The 20,863-nt window shown below is 63.9% G+C and overlaps 1 protein-coding gene across 1 annotated transcript; it reads left to right on the top strand.

Annotated features, from left to right (window-relative positions):
- The first annotated feature begins 636 nt into the window (after positions 1-636).
- Positions 637-19,961, top strand: EPS8L2 (EPS8 signaling adaptor L2). The gene is made up of 21 exons (XM_039470461.2): positions 637-744; positions 3,644-3,741; positions 3,840-3,895; positions 4,670-4,734; positions 12,286-12,447; positions 12,856-13,005; positions 13,094-13,173; positions 13,283-13,425; positions 13,503-13,573; positions 13,773-13,899; positions 14,257-14,345; positions 14,432-14,506; positions 14,795-14,943; positions 15,051-15,183; positions 15,404-15,519; positions 16,790-16,895; positions 17,720-17,839; positions 18,028-18,100; positions 18,370-18,550; positions 18,916-19,051; positions 19,183-19,961. The coding sequence occupies exons 2-21, from the start codon at positions 3,698-3,700 to the stop codon at positions 19,261-19,263; spliced, it is 2,157 nt and encodes a 718-aa protein (XP_039326395.1). The 5' UTR covers positions 637-744; positions 3,644-3,697; the 3' UTR covers positions 19,264-19,961.
- The last annotated feature ends 902 nt before the right edge of the window (positions 19,962-20,863 follow it).

The raw sequence follows: 20,863 nt of genomic DNA, 5'->3' as shown, positions 1-20,863 counted from the left end.
GCAGATGGTGGGGCCTGGGCCTGCTGAGGGGCCCTGCAAGAAGAGAGGCATCCTCAGAGGGCCACAGGTGTCCCCACCTCCCCTGACACCCTTGTCCCTCAGTGCCCAGGCTGGGCAGAAGTGCGGCCTGTAGGAGTGGGAGGGAGGCTCCCGGCCTGGGTCCTGCCTGGCCCACCCACTCACTGAAGCCTCTGCACCAGCTTCCCGGGGCCGGAGGCGCCCACAGGGGATGGAGAGACTCTGCCCCACGCCTGGAGCACCTGAGGGGCGCAGGTGGCCGGGCCCGAAGCTCTGATCTCCCCAGGGCTGGAACCCTCCCAGGCATCGCGCTGGCGCTGCCCCCCAAGGCCCCTCCCCACCCCGCCTGCTGGGGTGCAGCTGGGCCTTGCCCAAGGAAGAGCCCCAGGCCTCGCCCTCCTCCGCCGCCTGTCCCCAGGCCCGAGCTCTAGGGGCCCCCACGGGGGTTTTGGGGAGGACGAGTTGGGCTGGGGCCGAAGCCCTGGGGGACGCGGGCGGGCGGCGCTGGGTCCCAGGCGACGGGGGCGCCTCCAGCCCACGCCCTCCTCCCCCGCGAGCGCGCCCGCTCTCGGGTGACTCCGCAACCTGTCGCTCAGGTTCCTCCTCTCCCGGCCCCGCCCCGGCCCGGCCCCGCCGAGCGTCCCACCCGCCCAGGGAGACCGCGCGCCAGGGCCAGGTGGAATAGACGGACGCCCGGGCGGGAGCCGAGGGGACGGGCCGGAGCAGGTGAGCGCTGCGGACGCGGTAGCACGCCCGCCGGGGCCTCAGTTTACCCGGGGGCCGTGGGTCGTGGGGCTTCTGGTTCGGGACACCAGGCCGGGCGGTGTCGGAGGGCCCGGGGCGGGGCGGGGGCGGGGGTCTGGGGGGGAGCGTCCTGGCCGGGCCCTGCCCCCCGCCCCGGACCCCGCGGCTCTGGCGGGTCCTGCTGCTGCCCGGCCTGCCCCATCGGTCCTGGGCGCGGCCGGTGAGCCAGGGTATTTTTGAGCCAGCAATGGGTGACTCACCCGCCGTCCTGCCCCTTCCCAGCTCTGGGGCTCGGTGGGGGCAATCCCGGCCTCCGGAGGGGGCAGGGGGTAGCGAGTAGCGAGGCTTCTCCCCCTTGCGGGCGGCAGGGCCCTCCCGACAGCCTGACGGTGGAGGTGAGCCCCAAAGCCCGTTCTGGCTGGGCCGGAGCCGGGACGCGCTTCCCGGGTGTCGCAGCCCAGAAGGAAGCCAGAGGCCAGGGAAGCACCCGCTGGGTCCGCCTCCGGGTCAGGGTCGGGGTGGGAGTTTCAGGGAGGGGGGAGCCTGGGACGGGGGCTGCAGGGGCCCTGCCCGGTGAGGCAGGAGGGGGCTGGCAGGAGCCTGTGGCCTGCCATCTTCCGCCATCCCAGGTTCCCGGTTCCTGGGCCCAGCTGCCTGGCGTCGCCCCTTGGTGTGGGGTCTCCCTGGTGGCAGGAGAGGGGGAGGCAGGGCCAGGCATACTTGGACCTTCGTCCCCACTCACCCGTGCCCAGCCCCCCACCCCAGTCGGCTGCGCTGGGAGGCAGGCCCAGCTGGCGGCGGCCCTCCCTTCCCAGCTCCTCCTGGGTCCCACCCTGTGCCCAGCCTCTCCGGGGCCTGCTCAGCACCCAGGCCTTGGCACTGCGCTCCCACCGGGCCTTCTCCACCTGCCTCCGCCTCCCTCTCCACCCTCAGCTTCCCAGCTTATCCCTTCCTCCCTCAAACCATAGCTTCCCAACCAGGTCATGGCCAGGGCGTAAGTGGCACCCCATTCCAGGGTCCCACCCCGTGCCCTGAAGGCAGCCTGGAGCCCCTGTGACTCCACTGACCCCTTTCCAAGGTCACTCAGCATGTGGAGCTGGAATTTGAACTTGGAGCCGGTCCCTCCACCCTCCCGTCCTTGCCAGGGCCTCCTCACCTCCACTGCCCTACTGACCGGGCACCCTGCTCTGCCCCGCTTCCCAGCAGGAAAACCAAAGTGCAGCCTGGGCCTCCAGGGCCCCGCCCCCACCGTAGTGAGCAGGGGCGCGGCCCCCAAGGGCCCCAGGTGCCACAGACGCAGACACCACACCTGGGCCCACTGTGCCGCTGCCTGGCCCTGCTGGGTCCGAGGCCCTCACACCCCGCAGGCAGGTTCCCAGCCCGGCCTTCCCCGGGGGTCGTGTGTCGGCCCTGCCTCCGTGTCTGTGGCCCGAAGGCCTGAGTCTGCGAGGGTGTGCGGGTGTCCTGGCCGGTGTGTGCCCGGACACACGTGCCTGGCACCCTTGGTGGAGCCCAGCAGGAATCCCATTAAGCAAACACTCAGGCCGGCCGCTGAGCCCATGAACATTCCGGACATTCTCCATGCATAGGTGGACGGAGGAAGTGGCCAAGCCCTCTTGGCGAGCCCAGCCCCTCGTGGCTGTGGCAGTGCCCCGGGGCCCCCCAGACTTCGAAGGAGCCCGCCCTGTAGGCCAGACCTGGTCAGACCAGAAAGTCCTGGGTGCTCCAGGCCACTCCCGTGACCCTCCACACCAGCAACACTGGCCGGTGGCCCCCACCCTGGCAGACCCAAACTGAAGCCACAGGGCAAGGCCCTGCCAGCCCTGGCAGGAGGCGGATGGCGTGGACCCGTGGGGAGCTGGCCACAGAGCCAGAGGACAGCCAGGTCCAGTCAGGTCGAAGGCCCCTTGAGTCAAGTCAGCCTGGTTCAGGGCCATCAGGCTGTGCCGATCCCCCAGGGAAGGCCCCAGGGTCGAGCCCAAATCAGACCCACCTGCCTGCTCTGGCAGCTGAGCCTTAATTTCCCCAAAATGCGTCGGGGGAGAGGTCAGGGCTGGGAGAACAGAGGCAGGCTCTAGGGATTCTGCCCCTGGGGAGGCCAGAGGCACCAGCTGCCCACTGCATAGCCACCCTACCTCGTTGGAGGGGCAGGGAATGCTGTGTGGTGGGGCAGCTGGACGGGGCTCCCAGTCTCAGTCCCACCCACACCAGCCCTCCAGCCCCTCCCCTGCGCTGGCCGCCTGACCACCTCCCTGCCCTCGGGGTGAGGAGACACCACACCCCAGGGACCCTAGGCTTCCCTGCCACGCCCCCCAGGCCCAGGAAGGAGCCAAGGACCAGCCTCTTTGCTGGGGCCTGGACAGAGGTGGCACGCATGGGTGGCAAGTCCACAGTGCGTGGCCAGGGCCCTTTGGGGTGCAGGCCTGGGTGGGGCAGGAGTGGCAGCCAGAGCCGGCTCCCTCTGGACTCCATGCCCACCCCCTGGCTCCAGCCTCACCTCTCCGGCCTCCTGCAGCTCCCACCTGCCCTCCCCACCGCCCCACCGCACCCCTCCCCTACCGGCCCCCACTCCCCCACCACACCCCCGCTGTCCCCCAGCACCAGGACCTTGAACTCCATGCTCCCCTGCTCAGAAGGCGCCTTCCCCCAGGGCCCTTGTCAGAGCCTCCCAGGTAGGCTCTGGGGGTCCCTGTGGAGAATCCAAGGTCTGGGGCGCTAAGAGGCTTAACAAGTGCCCACTGGGACTTGGGGCAGGGGCTCTGCCCCCTGAGGAACCCCTGCCCAGCCCAGGCCAGTCGGGCTCTGGCCCAGGGAAGGAGGAGTATGGAGGGCACCAGCCGGGCCAGGAGGAAGAGTCCGCAGAGCCCCTCTGTCCATCCAGGTGTGGGTCACGCTGAGGGCTGCCCTTCCCCCGCTGCCTGCAGCCCACCACGCCATGAGCCAGTCCGGGTCCGTGAGCTGCTGCCCCGGTGCCACCAAGTAAGCCCCCCGCCCATCCCAAATACCCCACCACCCCCCTGGCAGTCCCCAGGGAGGGGTGCAGTTGGTCCCTGCCCTCACCAGCCCCTCCCCTGCAGCGGCAGCCTGGGCCGGTCGGACGGTGTGGCCAAGATGAGCCCCAGGGACCTGTTTGGTGAGTGAGGGTTGAGCCGGGGCTGGGTGTCACGGGAGAAATGGGCACTGCCTCCAGCCTGCCCCACGGCGGTGCCTGGCGCAGAGCAGGGGATCCCTGGGGGCCCAGGGCGGCCTCTGGACCCTAATCAACTTTCGGAAAACGCCAGGCCGCTGGATCCCCTCCCCCACCCCGTAAGGGGAGAGGCCTTTACTAATAATTCAGGGAGCATCAATATTGATTCCCCTGCACTCCTCGCTGCAACCGGATCGCAGGGGGGTTCAGGCAGGATGAGCCGCCAGGTGTCTGCCCCAGGAGGGGGGCCTGGCGAGCCCCGCTTCCCTGCCTCCGCTCTGCCCTTCCCCAGGCCCGACCCCGCCCTCTCCCTAGCTAGATGCACCCCTCCATTTGTGTCTTTGGACACGGTGCCCAGTCCGGAAAGCGAGAAGACCTGGGAGGGCAGAGGGTGAAGCTGGCAGCTCTCAGGGTGGGAAGAAACCTGGCCAGGGCCCCTCCTGTCCCCTCACCCTCCGGGACAGGAACCCCCCAGGGAACAGGCTCCCAGTCCCCATTCTGAGCACTCCTCGTGAGCCACGGCCTTCTCCATGGGGGCTTCCCTGGAGGGAGGGAGGGGCCTTCCTGCAGGTCTTGTTTCACGCCCCGTCCTCCCACGGAGCAGCCCCCCTCTGCCTGACTCCACCTTCCCCTGTGGCCCCACCTGGGGGTCCAGTCCCAGCTGGACGGGAGGCTGTGGGTCCCGCCTGTGGGGTGAGTGACTGGCGTCTTCCCGTTCAGAGCAGAGAAAGAAGTATTCCAACTCCAACGTCATCATGCACGAGACCTCCCAGTACCACGTCCAGGTGAGGCCCCACCCCCACAGGGCACCCCCAGAACCTCGCTGTCCTCCTGCTCCAGGTGGTCACCCAGGTTCTCACACCCACAGGAGCTGGGGAGGCCAGAGCCAGCGGGCATAGGGACGCCGCCCTGGGGGTGAGGTAGCCCAGGGAGTGCAGAGGAAACACTGTGGGTTTTGGGCAGCCCTAGATGGGAAGAGCCCATGGAGAAAATTGTCATCCTGGCCCCAAAACACGGAACTGGATCCGGAGGGGGCAGGTGGAACAAAGACACCCTTGATGGGGCTGCAGGGAGGCCAGCGGGTTCTCAGGGCTCCGACGGGGCTGCCCGTGAGCGGACCAGCCGCCAACCCACGGCTTCTCTTTTCTCCTGGATCAGTTTCAGTCACACTTAGGGCTCAGGAAATATGTTCTTGCAGGAGGTTGTTTTCTTTCTTTCTTTTTTGTTGGTTTGTTTTGAGACAGGGTCTTGCTCTGTCACCCAGGTGCCCAGGCTGGCGTGCAGGGGTGAGATCTTGGCTCACTACAGCCTCCTCCCCCCGGGCTCCAGTGATCCCCTCGACTCAGCCTCCCCAGTATCGGGCCCACAGGCGGGCACTACCATGTTTGTCTAATTATTTTATTTTTTGTAGAGATAGGAGTCTCTATGTTGCCCAGGCTGGTCTCGACCTCCTGGGCCAAGCAATCCTCCCACTCCTAGCCAGACCTGGTAACCTAAGCTTGTAGTCCAGCTACTTGGGAGGCTGAGGCAGGAGGATCGCTTGAGCCCAAGACTTCAACCTAGAATCCACCATGGCCCTCCAGCAGCCTGGGCAACAAAGCCTTAGACCAGGCACAGTGGCTCACGCCTGTCATCCCAGTACTTTGGGAGGCTGAGGCGAGCAGATCACCTGAGGTCAGGAGTTTGAGACCAGCCTGGCCAACATGGCAAAACCCTGTCTCTACTGAAAATACGAAATTAGCCAGGCATAGTGGCACATGCCTGTAATCCCAGCCATTTGAGAGGCTGAGGCAGGAGAATCGCTTGAACCCAGGAAGCAGAAGTTGCAGTGAGCCAAGATCGTGCCACTGCACTCCAGCCTGGGCCACAGAGCCAGAGTCCATCTCAGAAAAAGAAAAGGGGCTGAGTGCAGTGGCTCAGGCCTGTAATCCCAGCACTTTGGGAGGCCGAGACAGGTGGATCAGCTGGGGTCAGGAGTTTGAGACCAGCGTGACCAACATGGTGAAATCCCATCTCTACTAAAAATACAGAAATTCGCCAGGTGTGGTGGCGGGCACCTGCAATCCCGGCTACTCGGAAGGCTGAGGCAGGAGAATCACTAGAACCAGAGAGGCAGAAGTTGTAGTGAGCCAAAATCACACCATAGCACTCCAGCCTGGGGACAGGGCAAGACTCATCTCAAAAAAAAAAAAAAAGGGCCGGGCGCGGTGGCTCAAGCCTGTAATCCCAGCACTCTGGGAGGCCGAGGCGGGTGGATCACAAGATCAAGAGATCGAGACCATCTTGGTCAACATGGTGACACCCCGTCTCTACTAAAAATACAAAAAATTAGCTGGGCATGGTGGCACGTGCCTGTAATCCCAGCTACTCAGGAGGCTGAGGCAGGAGAATTGCCTGAACCCAGGAGGCGGAGGTTGCGCTGAGCCGAGATCGCGCCATTGCACTCCAGTCTGGGTAACAAGAGCGAAACTCCGTCTCAAAAAAAAAAAAAAAAAAAAAGGCCCCCGTGTGCCTGGGTGCTTGCTGGGCTCCTGGCTGTGGTCCAAACCCACAGGACCAGGAAAGGGACAGAGGATGGGGGAGGCGGGAGCCAGGCCCCCCGCCCGAGCCAGGCCTCTCTGCTGCAAGCAGCCCTGGCTGTGGCCCCAGTGTTCCCTGGTTCCCCTTGCTGTCCTCCACACCTGCAGAGGTGAGGCAGGTCACTGTTCTTTGAGCCTCAGTTTCCTCATCTGTGCAATGGGTCCAAAGAGGCGTCACGAGTCCGTGAGCTTTTGAGTCAGGCTGTTTTCGATGAAGGCACGGAGCGGGGCTGAGTCTTCCCAGGCAGCCCCACCGCCTTTCTCAGAGACTTTGCCCTCCTGGGGAGGAGCCTGGAGCCTCCCAGCCTGGCTCCTGGACTTTGGCCCCTGCAAAGCTGGCCCAGCCCCCCGCCAGCGGGAGCCTTTCCTGCCTGCGTGAGGGCAGCCGAGTGGGCAGTGGGTGGTGGGTGGGGTTTTCCTGCCCCTGTGCATGAGGACACTGGGGCCCAGAGAGAGGATGAGAGTGTGGTGGGAAGTGTCTCCAGTCAGGTGGAGGCGGATCAGACCTGCCCTGACAGGGGGCTGGGGGAGGACACCTGAGCCTGGGTCCGTGGTTTGCTTTTTTCTAAATCATCACGCAGTAAAACCGACATGTATGTGGCGTGGGGTTCTGTTACCACCACGGTCAGCCCATCAGCCCCAGCGCTCCGAACCTGTGACTCCCCCAGCTCGGTGGCCCCAGCCCAACCTCTGGAGACACTATCTGCCCTTCATCACCACAGTTATGTGTGTGTGTGAGTGTGTTTGAGACAGAGTCTCGCTCTGTCACCCAGGCTGGAGTGCAGTGGTGCGATCTCGGCTCACCAAAACCTCCCAACTGTTCAGGCAATTCTCCTGCCTCAGCCTCCCGAGTAGCTGGGATTACAGGCACAAGCCACTGCGCCTGGCGAGTTTCTGTATCTTAGTAGAGATGGGGCTTGACCATGTTGCCAAGCATGGGCTCGAACTCCTGACCTCAAGTGATCCACCGGCCCCGGACTCCCAAAGGGCTGGGATGACAGGCATTCATCACTGTGCCCGGCCGCCATCACTGTCTTTCGAAAATCGGAAATTAATTTTGATGAAGTCCATCCGAATGTGTTTTTCTTTTACAGTTTGGGGTTATTGATCTCCTAAAAATTGTTCCACCGGGTGGGTGGCGGGTGCCTGTAGTCTCAGCTACTCGGGAGGCTGAGGCAGGAGGATCCCTTGAGCCCAGGAGTTCTGGCCTGCAGTGAGCTGTGCCGATCGGGTGTCCACACTAAGTTCAGCATCAATGTGGTGACCTCCCAGGAGTGGGGGACCACCAGGTTGCCTCAGGAGGGGTGAACCAGCCCAGGTCGGAAACGGAGCAGGTCAAAACTCCCGTGCTGATCAGTAGTGGGATCGCACCTGTGAATAGCCACTGCCCTCCAGCCTGGGCAACATAGCGAGACTCCATCTCTTTTTTTTTTTTTTTTTTTTTTGAGACGGAGTTTCGCTCTTGTTACCCAGGCTGGAGTGCAATGGTGCGATCTCGGCTCACCGCAACCTCCGCCTCCTGGGCTCAGGCAATTCTCCTGCCTCAGCCTCCTGAGTAGCTGGGATTACAGGCATGTGCCACCATGCCCAGCTAATTTTTTTTGTATTTTTAGTAGAGACGGGGTTTCACCAGGTTGACCAGAATGGTCTCAATCTCTTGATCTCGTGATCCACCCGCCTCGGCCTCCCAAAGTGCTGGGATTACAGGCTTGAGCCACCGCGCCCGGCGTGAGACTCCATCTCTTAAAAAAAAAAAAAAAAAAAAAAAAAAAAAAAAAAAAAATCGTTCCTTGACCAAATTTGTGGAGATTTCTTCTGTGTTTTCTTTTATTATTTGCAAATTAGGAATTCAGCGTGGAAGTTCCAGTGTTTTCTCTGGGATGCTTCACAGTGTAGGCTCCTGCATTTAGGGCCAGGGTCCATTTTCTCTTACTGTGATTTCTGAAACAGAGTTCCGACGTAGTGAGCCGCACTGACTGTTTGGAGCGTTGAACCAGCCTCACCCTCAGTTGCTCTGTGTGCCGTACTTGCCGTGTGCTGAGGAGCTAATCTGGTGATGTTGTTGTTGGGGAAGTTTTGCTTTGGTGGCCGTCAGTGGCATTGGTCTGTAATTTTCTTATGATGCCTGTGGCAGGTTTCGTGGCAGGGTTATGTTGGTTTTATAAAATGGGCAGGGAAGTATTCCCTCCGCTTCTGTTTCCAGAAAGAGTTTGTGAAAGCTTGTTATTGTTTCTTCCTTAGGTAGTCGTTAGGACTTGCCAGTGACACCCTGGGAGTGCAGGATGTTCTTACTGGGAAGGTTTCGTTACTAATCCCCTCCCATGCCTGTAAGATCTGTAGTGATGTCTCCTCTTGCATTCTGGTTTTTGAGAATCCGTGTTCTCTGTAGTGTTTTTCTTGATCAGGCTTGCTAGGAATTTACTGGTTTGGTGGTGGGATTTTTTTGTTTTGTTTTGTTTTTTGGTCTTTTTCTTTTTGTGGAGAACGGGGTCTGGCTATGTCGCCCGCCCAGGCAGGCCTCAAACTGCTGAGCTCAGGCTGTCCTCCTGCCTCTGCCTCCCTAAGAGCTGGGATTACAGGTGTGAGCCACAGCTCCCGGCCAGCTTTATTAACTGTCTCATAACTAGACTTGGGCTCTGCTGATGTGTCTCCATCGTCCGTCTGTGTGCTACTGCGTGGACCTGCTCTTCATTCCTACCTGCCACACTTACTTTGGGTTTTATTTGATTCACTTTTCTACCTGCTTATGGTGAAAGCTGAGATGATTTAGCTTTTTAAAAAAAAAAAAAAACAGAGTCATCTGCCGGGCACGGTGGCTCAAGCCTGTAATCCCAGCACTTTGGGAGGCCGAGGCGGGTGGATCACGAGGTCGAGAGATCGAGACCATCCTGGTCAACATGGTGAAACCCCGTCTCCACTAAAAATACAAAAAAATTAGCTGGGCGTGGTGGCGTGTGCCTGTAATCCCAGCTACTCAGGAGGCTGAGGCAGGAGAATTGCCTGAGCCCAGGATGCAGAGGTTTCGGTGAGCCGAGATCACGCCATTGCACTCCAGCCTGGGTAACAAGAGTGAAACTCTGTCTCAAAAAAAACCACAAAAAAACAAAAAAAACAGAGTCTCGCTCTGTCGCCCAGGCTGGAGTGCAGTGGTGCGATCTGAGCTCACTGCAGCCTTTGCCCCCAGGCTTGGAGTTATTCTCCTGCCTCAGCCTCCGAGTAGCTGGGACTATAGGCAAGAGCCACCATACCTGGCTAATTTTTTTTTTTTTTTTAAGGTGGAGTTTCAACATATTGGCAAGGCTGGTCTCGAACTCCTGATCTCAGGTGATCTGCCCACCTCAGCCTCCCAAAGTGCTGGGATTACAGGCGTGAGTCACTGCGCCCAGCCCATGCCTGGCTAATTTTACATTTTTAGTAGAGATGGGGTTTCTCCACGTTGGTCAGGCTGGTCTCGATCTCCCAACCTCAGCCTACCTCGGCCTCCCAAAGCACTGGAATTACAGGTGTGAGCCACCACAGCCAGCCAAGAACTATCATTTTAATGCATGTCTTGATCTTTTTCTATAGTAAGAAAATTAGTATCTATTACCTGTGTTTTTCCCATTTTTAAATTTTGTTGTGTGGGTTTATTTCCTCCTTTGCATATGGTACTTTTTTTTTTCTGGGCAGAAACTTTTTAAAAATTAAGTCGGCTGGGCGGAGTGGCTCATGCCTGCCATCCCAGCACTTTGGGAAGCCATGGTGGGTGGATCAACTGAAGTCAGGAATCCAGGAACAGCCTGGCCAACATGGTGAAACCCATCTCTACTAAAGAAACAAAAATGACCTGGACGTGGTGGCACACACCTGTAATCCCAGCTACTCGGGAGGCTGAGGCAGGAGAATCACCTGAACCTGGGAGGCAGAGGTTGCAGTGAGCCGAGATCACGCCACTGCACTCCAGCCTGGGCAACAGAGCGAGACTCTATCTCAAAAAAAAAAAAAAAAAAAAAAAAATTAGGTCAAATTTATTGGTCTTTTCTTTTGAGCAACTGGGTTTTCCTTCTCACTTAGGAAAGCACGCTGTTGAGAGGCCCTTTCTGAGGTGATCAGAAATCATCCAGTTTTTTCCTTTTTTTTGAGACAGAGTCTCACTCTGTCACCCAGGCTGGAACAAGATCTCAGCTCACTGCAACCCCCATCGTCCAGGCTCAAGCAATCCTCCCGCCTCGGCCTCCTGAGTAGCTGGGACTACTGGTGCTGCACCACCACACCTGGACAATGATTTCACTTTTTGTAGAGACAAGGTCTCATTATGTTGCCCAGGCTGGTCTCAAACTCTCGGGCTCAAGGAATTCACCCGCCTCAGCCCCCCAAAGTGCTGGGAGTACACCAGGGTGAGCCGCTGTGCCCGGCCAACATCTGTTTTTGGTTTTGTTTTTGTTTTTTGAGACGATGTCTCACTCTGTTGCCCAGGCTGGAGTGCAGTGGTGCGATCTCGGCTCACTGCGACCTCCGCCTCCCAGATCCAAGTGATTCTCCTCCCTCAGCCTCCTGAGTAGCTGGGGCCACAGGAGTGTGCCGCTATACATGGCAAATGTTTTGTGTTTTTAGTAGAGGCAAGGTTTCACTGCGCTAGCCAGGCTGGTCTCGAACTCCTGACCTCATGATCCACCTGCCTCAGCCTCCCAAAGTGCTGGGATTACAGGCGTGAGCCACTGTGCCCAGCCCATCATCAGGTATTTTCTTCACAAGCTTTTTCTTTGAGACAGAGTCTCTCACTCTGTCACCCAGGCTGGAGTGCAGTGGTGCGATCTCGGCTCACCGAAACCTCCGAACTGTTCAAGCAATTCTCTTGCCTCAGCCTCCCGAGTAGCTGGGACGACAGGCACCTGCCACCATGACTGGTTAATTCTGCATTTTTAGTAGAGATGGAGTTTCACCATGTTGGCCGGGCTGGGATCAAACTCCTGACCTCAGGTGATCCGCCCGCCTGGGCCTCCCAAAGGCATGAGCCACGGCGCCCGGCCACGTGAGCTTTCATTTTGCGTTTTCCGGTTGTCTTTGACTGTCCCACAGTTCACCTCAGTGTTTATCCAGCTGTGCCAGCATCCTGTACCGAATGGTCAATCCTTCCTGGAAGGGTTTCACTTGGTGAACAGGGAGCTTGGCTGCAGGAGGGGCCTGAGCCGGGCCTGGAAAGAGGAGAGGTGGAGGGCACAGGTGGGGCCGGGCTGGCCGCAGACCCTCAGGGATGGACGCATCCAGCACGCACTTGTCGAGGGTCCGCTGTGCCCTGGACCTGGGACACAGCTCAGCAAGCGGCCGCCGGAACCCTGCCCTGGACTGGGGAGCATGCCGGCCTCACAGCAGGCCATGTGCAGCGCGACGCTGGGTTCAATGCAGGGGAACGGGGCAGGGTCGGGGATGGGGTAACCGCGGGCATTGTGGCCAGGTGGGCAGGGAGGGGATGTCTGAGGAGGGAGGGTGCTGTGGAGGCGGCGAAGCAGCTGCAGTGGGTGGGGGCTGAGCCTGCAGGGAGGTGGCCGGTGAGGTCAGCAGCAAGGGGCCGGGCAGCAGTAGGAATTCTTTTGAGGGTATTGTCTGTACACAAGTGTGGTCTCTACAGATTTCATGGCCGAAAAGAGACTCCCCCCACCAAAAGCGGGGCTGGGTCCCCCTCCTACTGCCCAACCCAGGGTTGGCTGTGGCCCCTGGGGGCTGGGCTCTCAGCACAAGGAGGGCTCTGCCCCGAAGTGACCACCTGTCCACCCCCAGCACCTGGCCACATTCATCATGGACAAGAGCGAAGCCATCACGTCTGTGGATGACGCCATCCGGAAGCTGGTGCAGCTGAGCTCCAAGGAGAAGATCTGGACCCAGGAGATGCTGCTGCGGGTGGACGGCGAGTCCCTGCGGCTGCTGGACATCGAGTCTCAGGTGGGGCCAGCCCTCAGGGGGCAGGGAGCACGGGGGTGGAGGTGGTGGGGGGTGGAGGCGGCGAGGGGGTGGAGGCGGCGGGGGGTAGAGGCACGGTGGGCAGTGGCTGCCACCTTCTGCTGCCCAGAGTTGTGTCTGGGCCTCTCTGCCGGGGCAGCCATTTCCCATCTTCTGGTCCCTGGAAGAGGCTGGGACCAGCGTGGGCAGGGAGGGCCGCATGGAGCTGAGAGCACAGGGGAGCTCGGAAGCCCAGCCTGCGTGCCGCACACCCGCGGGGCATGGGCGTGTCGGGGCCTCGCCCTGGCTTTGGCTGGCTGTGTTCGGGGGCCTGTGCTCCCGGCACGTCCTGCTGGTGTCTTGAGGGTGCCCAGGCCCGGGTGAGCACCCTGTGTGTGGCGTGTCCCGCAGGAGGAGCTGGAGAACTTCCCGCTGCCCACCGTGCAGCACAGCCAGACGGTGCTGAACCAGCTGCGCTACCCGTCCGTGCTGCTGCTGGTGTGCCAGGACTCAGAGCAGAGCAAGCCCGACATCCACTTCTTCCACTGCGACGAAGTGGAGGTGAGGTGGCACTGCAGGGGGCGGGGGTCTCCACGGGGCCATGCCCACCCTCACCCCGCCCCCCGATGCCCGCCGCCCGCTTTCCCAGGCAGAGCTGGTGCACGAGGACATCGAGAGCGCGCTGGCCGACTGCCGGCTGGGCAAGAAGATGCGGCCGCAGACCCTGAAGTAGGCTTCGAGTGGGGCGGGGTCGAGGGGGCAGGTGGGGAGGGGCCGGGCAGGGAGGGAGGGCCAGGCGTGGCCCGGCGGGGCTGAGCAGGGCCCCCTCGTCCCCCAGGGGACACCAGGAGAAGATCCGGCAGCGGCAGTCCATCCTGCCACCTCCCCAGGGCCCGGCGCCCATCCCCTTTCAGCACCGCGGCGGGGACTCCCCACAGGCCAAGAACCGCGTGGGCCCACAGGTGCCGCTCAGCGAGCCAGGTAGGCGGGCACGCTGGCGGGGGCTCCAGGGGGCTGGCTGTGGGGGGCTCGGTTAGCAGCCCCGTGTCCCCTGGCAGGCTTCCGCCATCAGGAGTCGCAGGAGGACGAGCCGAGGGCCGTGCTGGCTCAGAAGATAGAGAAGGAGACGGTGGGTGCCCAGGCCTGGCAGGTGGCCCCTTCCCCTCCCTCCCAGCCCCATCCCCAGCAATGGACACTGGTCCTTGCTCCCGCTCCGGCCGGTCCTCAGCCAGTGGCTGCCCCTCCCCAGGTGTGGCCCCGGCTCGCCCCGTCACCTGTGGGGCTTGGCGGGAGCGTCAGGGGCTGACCCCTGACCCCTCTGACCCCAGCAAATCCTCAACTGTGCCCTGGATGACATCGAGTGGTTTGTGGCCCGGCTGCAGAAGGCGGCGGAGGCCTTCAAGCAGCTGAACCAGCGGAAGAAGGGGAAGAAGAAGGGCAAGAAGGGACCGGCAGGTGCGGGGGACGGGGACGGGGTCGGGGACGGGGACGGGGACGGGGACGGGGACGGGGTCGGGGACGGGGACGGGGTCGGGGACGGGGTCGGGGACGGGGATGGGGACGGGGATGGGGACGGGGTTGGGGACGGGGTCGGGGACAAGGACGGGGACGGGGTCGGGGACGGGGACGGGGACGGGGACGGGGACGGGGACGGGGTCGGGGACGAGGACGGGGACGGGGTCGGGGTCGTCACGGGGGGACGCTGAGGGAGCCGGGGGAAGCTCCGGCCTGCGCGGTGGGCTTCATGGGACTGAGGGCACGGGGGCTGGGCAGGCGGGGGCGGCCCGGCTCACACGGAGCCTCCCGTGCCAGAGGGTGTCCTCACGCTGCGGGCACGGCCCCCCTCTGAGGGCGAGTTTGTGGACTGCTTCCAGAAAATCAAGCTGGCCATCAACCTGCTGGTGAGTCCCGCGGAGGTGGCCCTGCCCGCCGTCTGTGCCGAGGGACGGGGAGGTCTGACCCGCCGCTCACTCCTCCCTGCCCACAGGCGAAGCTGCAGAAGCACATTCAGAACCCCAGTGCCGCCGAGCTGGTGCACTTCCTCTTCGGGCCTCTGGACCTGGTGCCTGGGGCTGGGGCGACAGGGGCAGGGTGGGCTCTTGGGAGGTGGGGGGTGGGGGCGGAGCGTTGTGGGGGCAGAGGCCTCTGGAGTGTCTCCCGGGGGGCTCGGGGTCGGGGTAGCAGGTGCCCGCCTCAGGCAGCCGGGCTCACACTGTGTAGCCACAGTGCCTGGGGTCCAAAGTCCCTGAGGACCAGCTTGTGGAGCTGCGGGTGACTGGGCGGGGGTCTGTGGTCTCCGGGGGTCTGTGGGCTGCCATCCCCTCTGATTCTGACTCTTTTACTGCCCCAGATCGTCAACACTTGTGGTGGCCCTGACATCGCACGCGCCGTCTCCTGCCCACTGCTCTCCCGAGATGCCGTGGGTTTCCTGCGCGGCCACCTGGTCCCCAAGGAGATGTCATTGTGGGAGTCGCTGGGAGAGACCTGGACACGGCCCCGGTACAGCCATGCGGAGCCGAGCCGGGGCTGCCCTGGAGGCCAGCGTGGGGGTCCTGGGTGGGCCAGTTCTGGAACGGCGGGGCTGATCTCGGGACCTCTCACCCCAGCTCCGAGTGGCCACGGGAGCTGCAGGTGCCTCTGTATGTGCCCAAGTTCCACAGCGGCTGGGAGACCCCCGTGGATGTGCTGCAGGAGGCTCCCTGGGAGGTAGAGGGGCTGGTGCCTGCCCCTGTCGAGGAGGTGAGAGCACCAGCAGCCCCATCCCCCCCAGCCCAACACCCACCCCTGGCCAGAGCTCCCCTCCCCAGCCTGACACCCACTCTCTCCAGTTCCCCACCCCGGCCCAGGAACCCACCCCTCACCAGAGCTCCCCTCCCCAGCCTGGATACCCAGCCTGCCCCTGCCCTCCTTACCCAGCCCCAGCCCCACATCCAGCTCGGGCTGCCCACCTTCCCCACAGGTGCATCCAGTGAGCCGACAGTCCACACGAAGAAACTCCCAGAAGCACAGTCTCGCTTCAGAGGCCACAGCCCCGGGGGATGCGCTACCACCAGTCGGCTCCCCACATGCTCACAGGTAAGCCCTCGAAGTGCGGAAGCATGAAAGTAGAACCCTTCAAAACCTACAGGGACTAAAAACATGTGGGTGGTGGCAAGTGCATTGTTCAAGTGGGAAGGAAGGAAGGAAGGAAGGAGGAGGAAGGAGGAAGGAAGGAGGAAGGAGGAAGGAGGAAGGAAGGAGGGAGGAAGGAAGGAGGAAGGAGGGAGGAAGGAGGGAGGGAGGAAGGAGGAAGGAGGGAGGAAGGAGGGAGGGAGGAAGGAGGAAGGAGGGAGGAAGGAGGGAGGGAGGAAGGAGGAAGGAGGGAGGAAGGAGGGAGGGAGGAAGGAGGAAGGAGGGAGGAAGGAGGGAGGGAGGAAGGAGGAAGGAAGGAAGGAGGGAGGGAGGAAGGCGAAGGAGGAGGAAGGAGGAAGGAAGGAGGGAGGGAGGAGGGAGGAAGGAAGGAGGTAGGAGGGAGGAAGGAGGGAGGGAGGAAGGAGGAAGGAGGGAGGGAGGAAGGAGGAAGGAAGGAAGGAGGGAGGGAGGAAGGAGAAGGAAGGAGGGAAGAAGGAGGAAGGAGGAAGGAGGAAGGAAGGAAGGAGGGAGGGAGGGAGGCGAAGGAGGAGGAAGGCACATTCCCACCCTTTGACGCTGCTCCTGATCTGTCCCCCCCGCCCTGTCCTGATAGTCCGCAGCCCCTTCACTTCTCTGAACACCTGGACATGGGAGCTGCCCTGATGACAGGGCCACACTGACCAGGATGGACGGCCTGGCCTGGTGACAGCCACAGGCCTGCTCTGTGCCAAAGCCAGGAGCCCCCAGCCAGAGCCAGCCCCCAGGGACCTTTGAGGGGCAGGTCCCATGCCACAGAGAGGAGCCTGAGGCCAGTCCTCTGCTGGACTGTGCGGGCTGCTTTCCTCGGGCTGCCAGGGCTCTGAAGACACCCTGGCGCTCACTGGCCAGCTGGGGAAGCTGTGACCCTGGCATTTCCCAGGAATGCCCCTGGCTCTGGTTCCCCTGGGGTGCCGGCCTGGAGACGCCAGGTGGCCTGGGATGGGCCAGCCTTGCTGTGCCACAGGCCCCTGCGCCACGCCCACCTCCTACCTGCCCCTCCTCCGCGCAGGGCCCCAAAGCTCTGGGGCTGTCACAGTTTCCATTCTGGGCTGATGCTGCAGCCTGTCTGCACAGTGCCCTCCAGAGCAGAAGAGGCAGCCAGCCGTGCACTTGGGAAGCTGCTGCCCGCAGCCCCTGCCCAGGTCTCAGAGGCGACCCCACCAGCCTCGGCCTCAGCCCCTCCTCTTCCTCACAGGGGCTGCCAGCCAACGCCGGCCATGGCCAAGTACGTCAGGATCCTGTACGACTTCACAGCACGAAACGCCAACGAGCTGTCGGTCCTCAAGGATGAGGTCCTAGAGGTGAGGGGGTCTGGACAAGGGGGTCTGAGGGGGGAAACGGGGCAGGGCCTCAAGGGAGGGGCTACCAGGGGAGTGGGGTGCCGTCTAGGGCCAGGCTGAGTGACGCCAGGACGGGGCACAGCTGCCGGCCCCTTTCTCCAGGGTCGCCACCCCTGGGCTCTGATCAGGATCCAAAGGCTGCTGGAGGGGCCTCCCCACCTTGGGGATCCCCAAAAGCGTGCAGGGACCCCTGTGTCAGGCTGGGGGGAGCGTCTGTACCATGTGGACGAAGCGGGGGCCCGTCGTTCACACCCACCCCGGAGCCCTTGCGCACTGACTGTCTCTGCCAGCTGGAATCCAGGCCACCCACTGGGGGGCAGAAAGTGGAGCAGGCTGGCGGGAGGGGGCCACATCCACAGCCCGGTGAGGCAGCTCACGCCTGTAACCGCAGCACTGTGAGGGCCAAGCCTGAGGATCCCTTTAGCTCAGGAGTTCGAGAGCAGCCTGGGCAACACCTCCAAACCCCATCTCTACAAAAAATATAAAAAGTAGCTGGGTGCGGTGGTGTGCGCCTGTGGTCCCAGCCACTCGGGAGGCCGAGGTGGGAGGATCGCTTGAGCCCAGGAGATGGAGGCTGCCGTGAGCGGTGACCGCGACACTGCGCTCCAGCCGGGGCGGCACCGCGGCACCCCGTCCCCAAAACGGGCTCCCGGACCCCCGAGGCAGGGTGGAGGAGGAGCAGCCCAGCGAGGGAGGGAGGGGCGGAAGCGGCGGGGCGGAGGGGACAGCGCGGAGTCGGGGTCCGGGGGGCCCGTGGGCGTCGGAGCTGACGGCGCGCCCCGCAGGTGCTGGAGGACGGGCGGCAGTGGTGGAAGCTCCGCAGCCGCAGCGGCCAGGCGGGGTACGTGCCCTGCAACATCCTGGGCGAGGCGAGGCCGGAGGACGCCGGCGCCCCGTTCGAGCAGGTGCGCCCGCGGGGGTCCCGGGGTTGGCAGCCCCCGAGGCCACACCCGCTGCGGACGCTGCGGAGGGGGCCGGGTCCCTGGGGCTCGCGGAGGGGCGAGGGGCTGGCGCGCGGGCCACGCGGGGTCCCGGGCAGGTGCCGGGAGGCGGGCGGGGCGCGGAGCCTGATCCCCACCACCCCGCCCCGCAGACCAGCCAGAAGTACTGGGGTCCCGCCAGCCCGACCCGCAAGCTGCCCCCAAGCTTCCCGGGGAACAAAGACGGTGAGAGCTGCTGCTTCGGGGCGGGGGTCCGGGGCCCGAGGCCACCTGAGAGAGGCGGGGCGGGGGGGGTCCCTGGGCGGGGCCGGTGGAGGGTGCTTGGCGGGGGGTCCCTGGGCGGGGGGCGGGGGAGGGGGCGGGGCGGGAGGTCCCTGGGCAGGGCCTGGGGCGGGTCGTGGGGTGTCCCTGGTTGCGGCGCGGGGAGGGGTCGGGGCGGGGGTGTCCCTGGGCCGGGCGGCGGCGGCGGGGGCCTGAGTCGCGCGCCCCCTCAGAGCTGATGCAGCACATGGACGAGGTCAACGACGAACTCATCCGGAAAATCAGCCACATTAAGGCGCAGCCGCAGCGGCACTTCCGCGTGGAGCGCAGCCAGCCCGTGAGCCAGCCGCTCACCTACGAGTCGGGCCCGGACGAGGTCCGCGCCTGGCTGGAAGCCAAGGCCTTCAGCGCGCGGTGAGCCGCGGTGGTGGATTGGGGGGGTGAGCGGGCGGGGGGCTGGGGGGCGTGGGGGCGCGGGCGGGGGGCTGGGGGGCGTGGGGGCGCGGGCGGGCGGCTGGGGGGCGTGGGGGCGCGGGCGGGGGGCGGGGAGGTGAGCGGGGGTTCCGGGGGGGCGGGGCGGGGGGCTGGGGGCGCGGGCAGAGGGGCGGGAGGGGCGCGGGCGGGGGGCGGGGAGGTGAGCGGGGCGGGGTCCTGGGGCGGGGCGGGGGGCGCGGCCGCAGCTGTGCGCAGGTGCGCAGCCGTCCGGGACCCGCTGTAGGGGGACCCAGGCAGCCACGCCCGCGGTGCGGCCCTGATGCCCGCCTGCCCGCCTGCCCTAGGATCGTGGAGAACCTGGGCATCCTGACCGGGCCGCAGCTCTTCTCCCTCAACAAGGAGGAGCTCAAGAAGGTGTGCGGGGAGGAGGGCGCCCGCGTATACAGCCAGCTCACGGTGCAGAAGGCCTTCCTGGAGGAGGTGAGCCCGCCTGCGCTGTGGCGTCCCCGCGCCCGCACCCCCGCCGGCTCCCGGGGTGGCAGAGCAAGGAGGAGGCAGCCCCCCGGCCTGTGGGGCCCTGGGCTGAGGCTGCCCCCGCTTCTCCTTCCTAGAAGCAGCAGAGCGGGTCTGAGCTGGAAGAACTCATGAACAAGTTTCAGTCCATGAATCAGAGGAGGGGGGAGGACAGCTAGACCCGGCTGCGGCGGGCGGGGCCGGCCAGAGGGGAAGCCCACCCGCGGTGCCTGGAGTGCTGTTTTTATATGTGTATGTATTTTGTACCAAGGACACGGAGGGGGTGTGGTGCTGGCCTGGGTCCCTGCCCCTGTCAGAAGGCACGAGGTCCAGCCTGCATCAAGGCCAATCTCAGCCAAACCCGCCGCCCGGTAGTGCCAGCCCCTCGTCCACCTTCCCAAGACCACAGAACTCCCTGGGGTGGTGCCTGGGTCCCTGGCATCCCCAGTGCACCTGTGGGGTCGAGGCCCCTCTGATGCTCTCCCATCTCCACCCCATTCCACATCCACCACACCCCAGGGTAGGCTGGAGCTAGGGCAGGCAGGGCAGAGCACAGCACACACGCAGGGTTCTGCTCCCTGAGGGGGGCCTGGGAGGGGTTCCAGCAGGCCATGCCTGCCTTAGGGGGTAGGTGGGGCAATGCCACGTACTTCACCTGCATGGATGAGAATGCAGGGAACACAGAGCCGGCCTCAGACACCCCCAGCGCTCACCCTCACAGGCCCAGGCCTGGGGCTTCCTCTGGCCAGGTTCCAGGCCAAGGAACCCTGAATGGGATTGGGGTGCTGGTGGGTCCTGGTGCCTGGACTTGAGTCTCACCCTAGAGCTAGGAGGTGGCTGAGGCACCAGGGCTAAGCGATTAAACTAGTAAAGTCTCCAGGAGCCATGTGTCTCATTCCCTGGGAGTGGGAGTGGGTCCTGGAGCCCCTGGAGACGGCACCTTTTCTAAGCACTGCTGGGCAGGGGCCCGCCATCAGCCAGGCTGTTCAACCCCTGAGCCCAGAGGGGACGCTGCCAGTTCCACTTCCTGTGGCCCTCCCAGTCCCGGCATCCAGAGGGCCCGAAGCCTGTCACCCAAGCCTGGCTTTTGCTGGGCACAACCCTAGTGGGAGTGGTGGGGATGGAGCAGGCCGAGGGAGGGGCGTGAGTCAGAGGGTGATGCCGAAACCGGATTTGGAGATCTTAGCCCCAGGCTGACGGAGGCTCCTGAGAGGAGGGACCGGACCACACTCAGCGCCCTGCCTGGGAGGGGCACCTGACCACCCATCCAGTGTCCGCCACAGCCGCACCCTCGGAGGGGCCTTTGGTGCCCTCTACTGGCCGCTCCGTGTGCTGCTGTGGGTGGTGCCCAGCGGTGCCCTGGCCATGGATTGGTGGCAGGGGCACCCGTGGACCCAACCCTGGGGCGGAGCATCCGGGGACACAGTTCTGGGGTCCTGGCCTGGGCAGGGGCGACGGTGGGGCTGGGTTGGGGGGGCATGTCCCTTGCCCTGTTCACCACCCACCCAGGCCTGGACACCAGGCCACAGAATCCCTGACTCACAGTTCAGGCCGCACTGGGCCAAGTCGTGACCACAGTGTCTGGCCAGGGCTGGGTCGGCTGAGGGTGTCCAGTGTTCTCTGAACCATGGCCCAGGCTTCATGGCCACCATCCGTCTCCCAGGCCCCCCGGAAGAGGGCCCCCACCCCGTCAGATGGACCCTGCAGACAGGGAGACAGTCCCAAGAGAAGAAGGGGAGGGAGGGGGTGCCGGCCCCTCCCTGCCGCCCACAGATCCGG

Source organism: Saimiri boliviensis, chromosome 6 (assembly GCF_048565385.1).
Source record: "Saimiri boliviensis isolate mSaiBol1 chromosome 6, mSaiBol1.pri, whole genome shotgun sequence".
In the NCBI taxonomy this organism is placed as follows: domain Eukaryota; kingdom Metazoa; phylum Chordata; class Mammalia; order Primates; family Cebidae; genus Saimiri; species Saimiri boliviensis.
The sequence above is the reverse complement of the archived record's forward strand: the minus strand, read 5'-3'. Positions and strand labels throughout refer to the sequence as shown.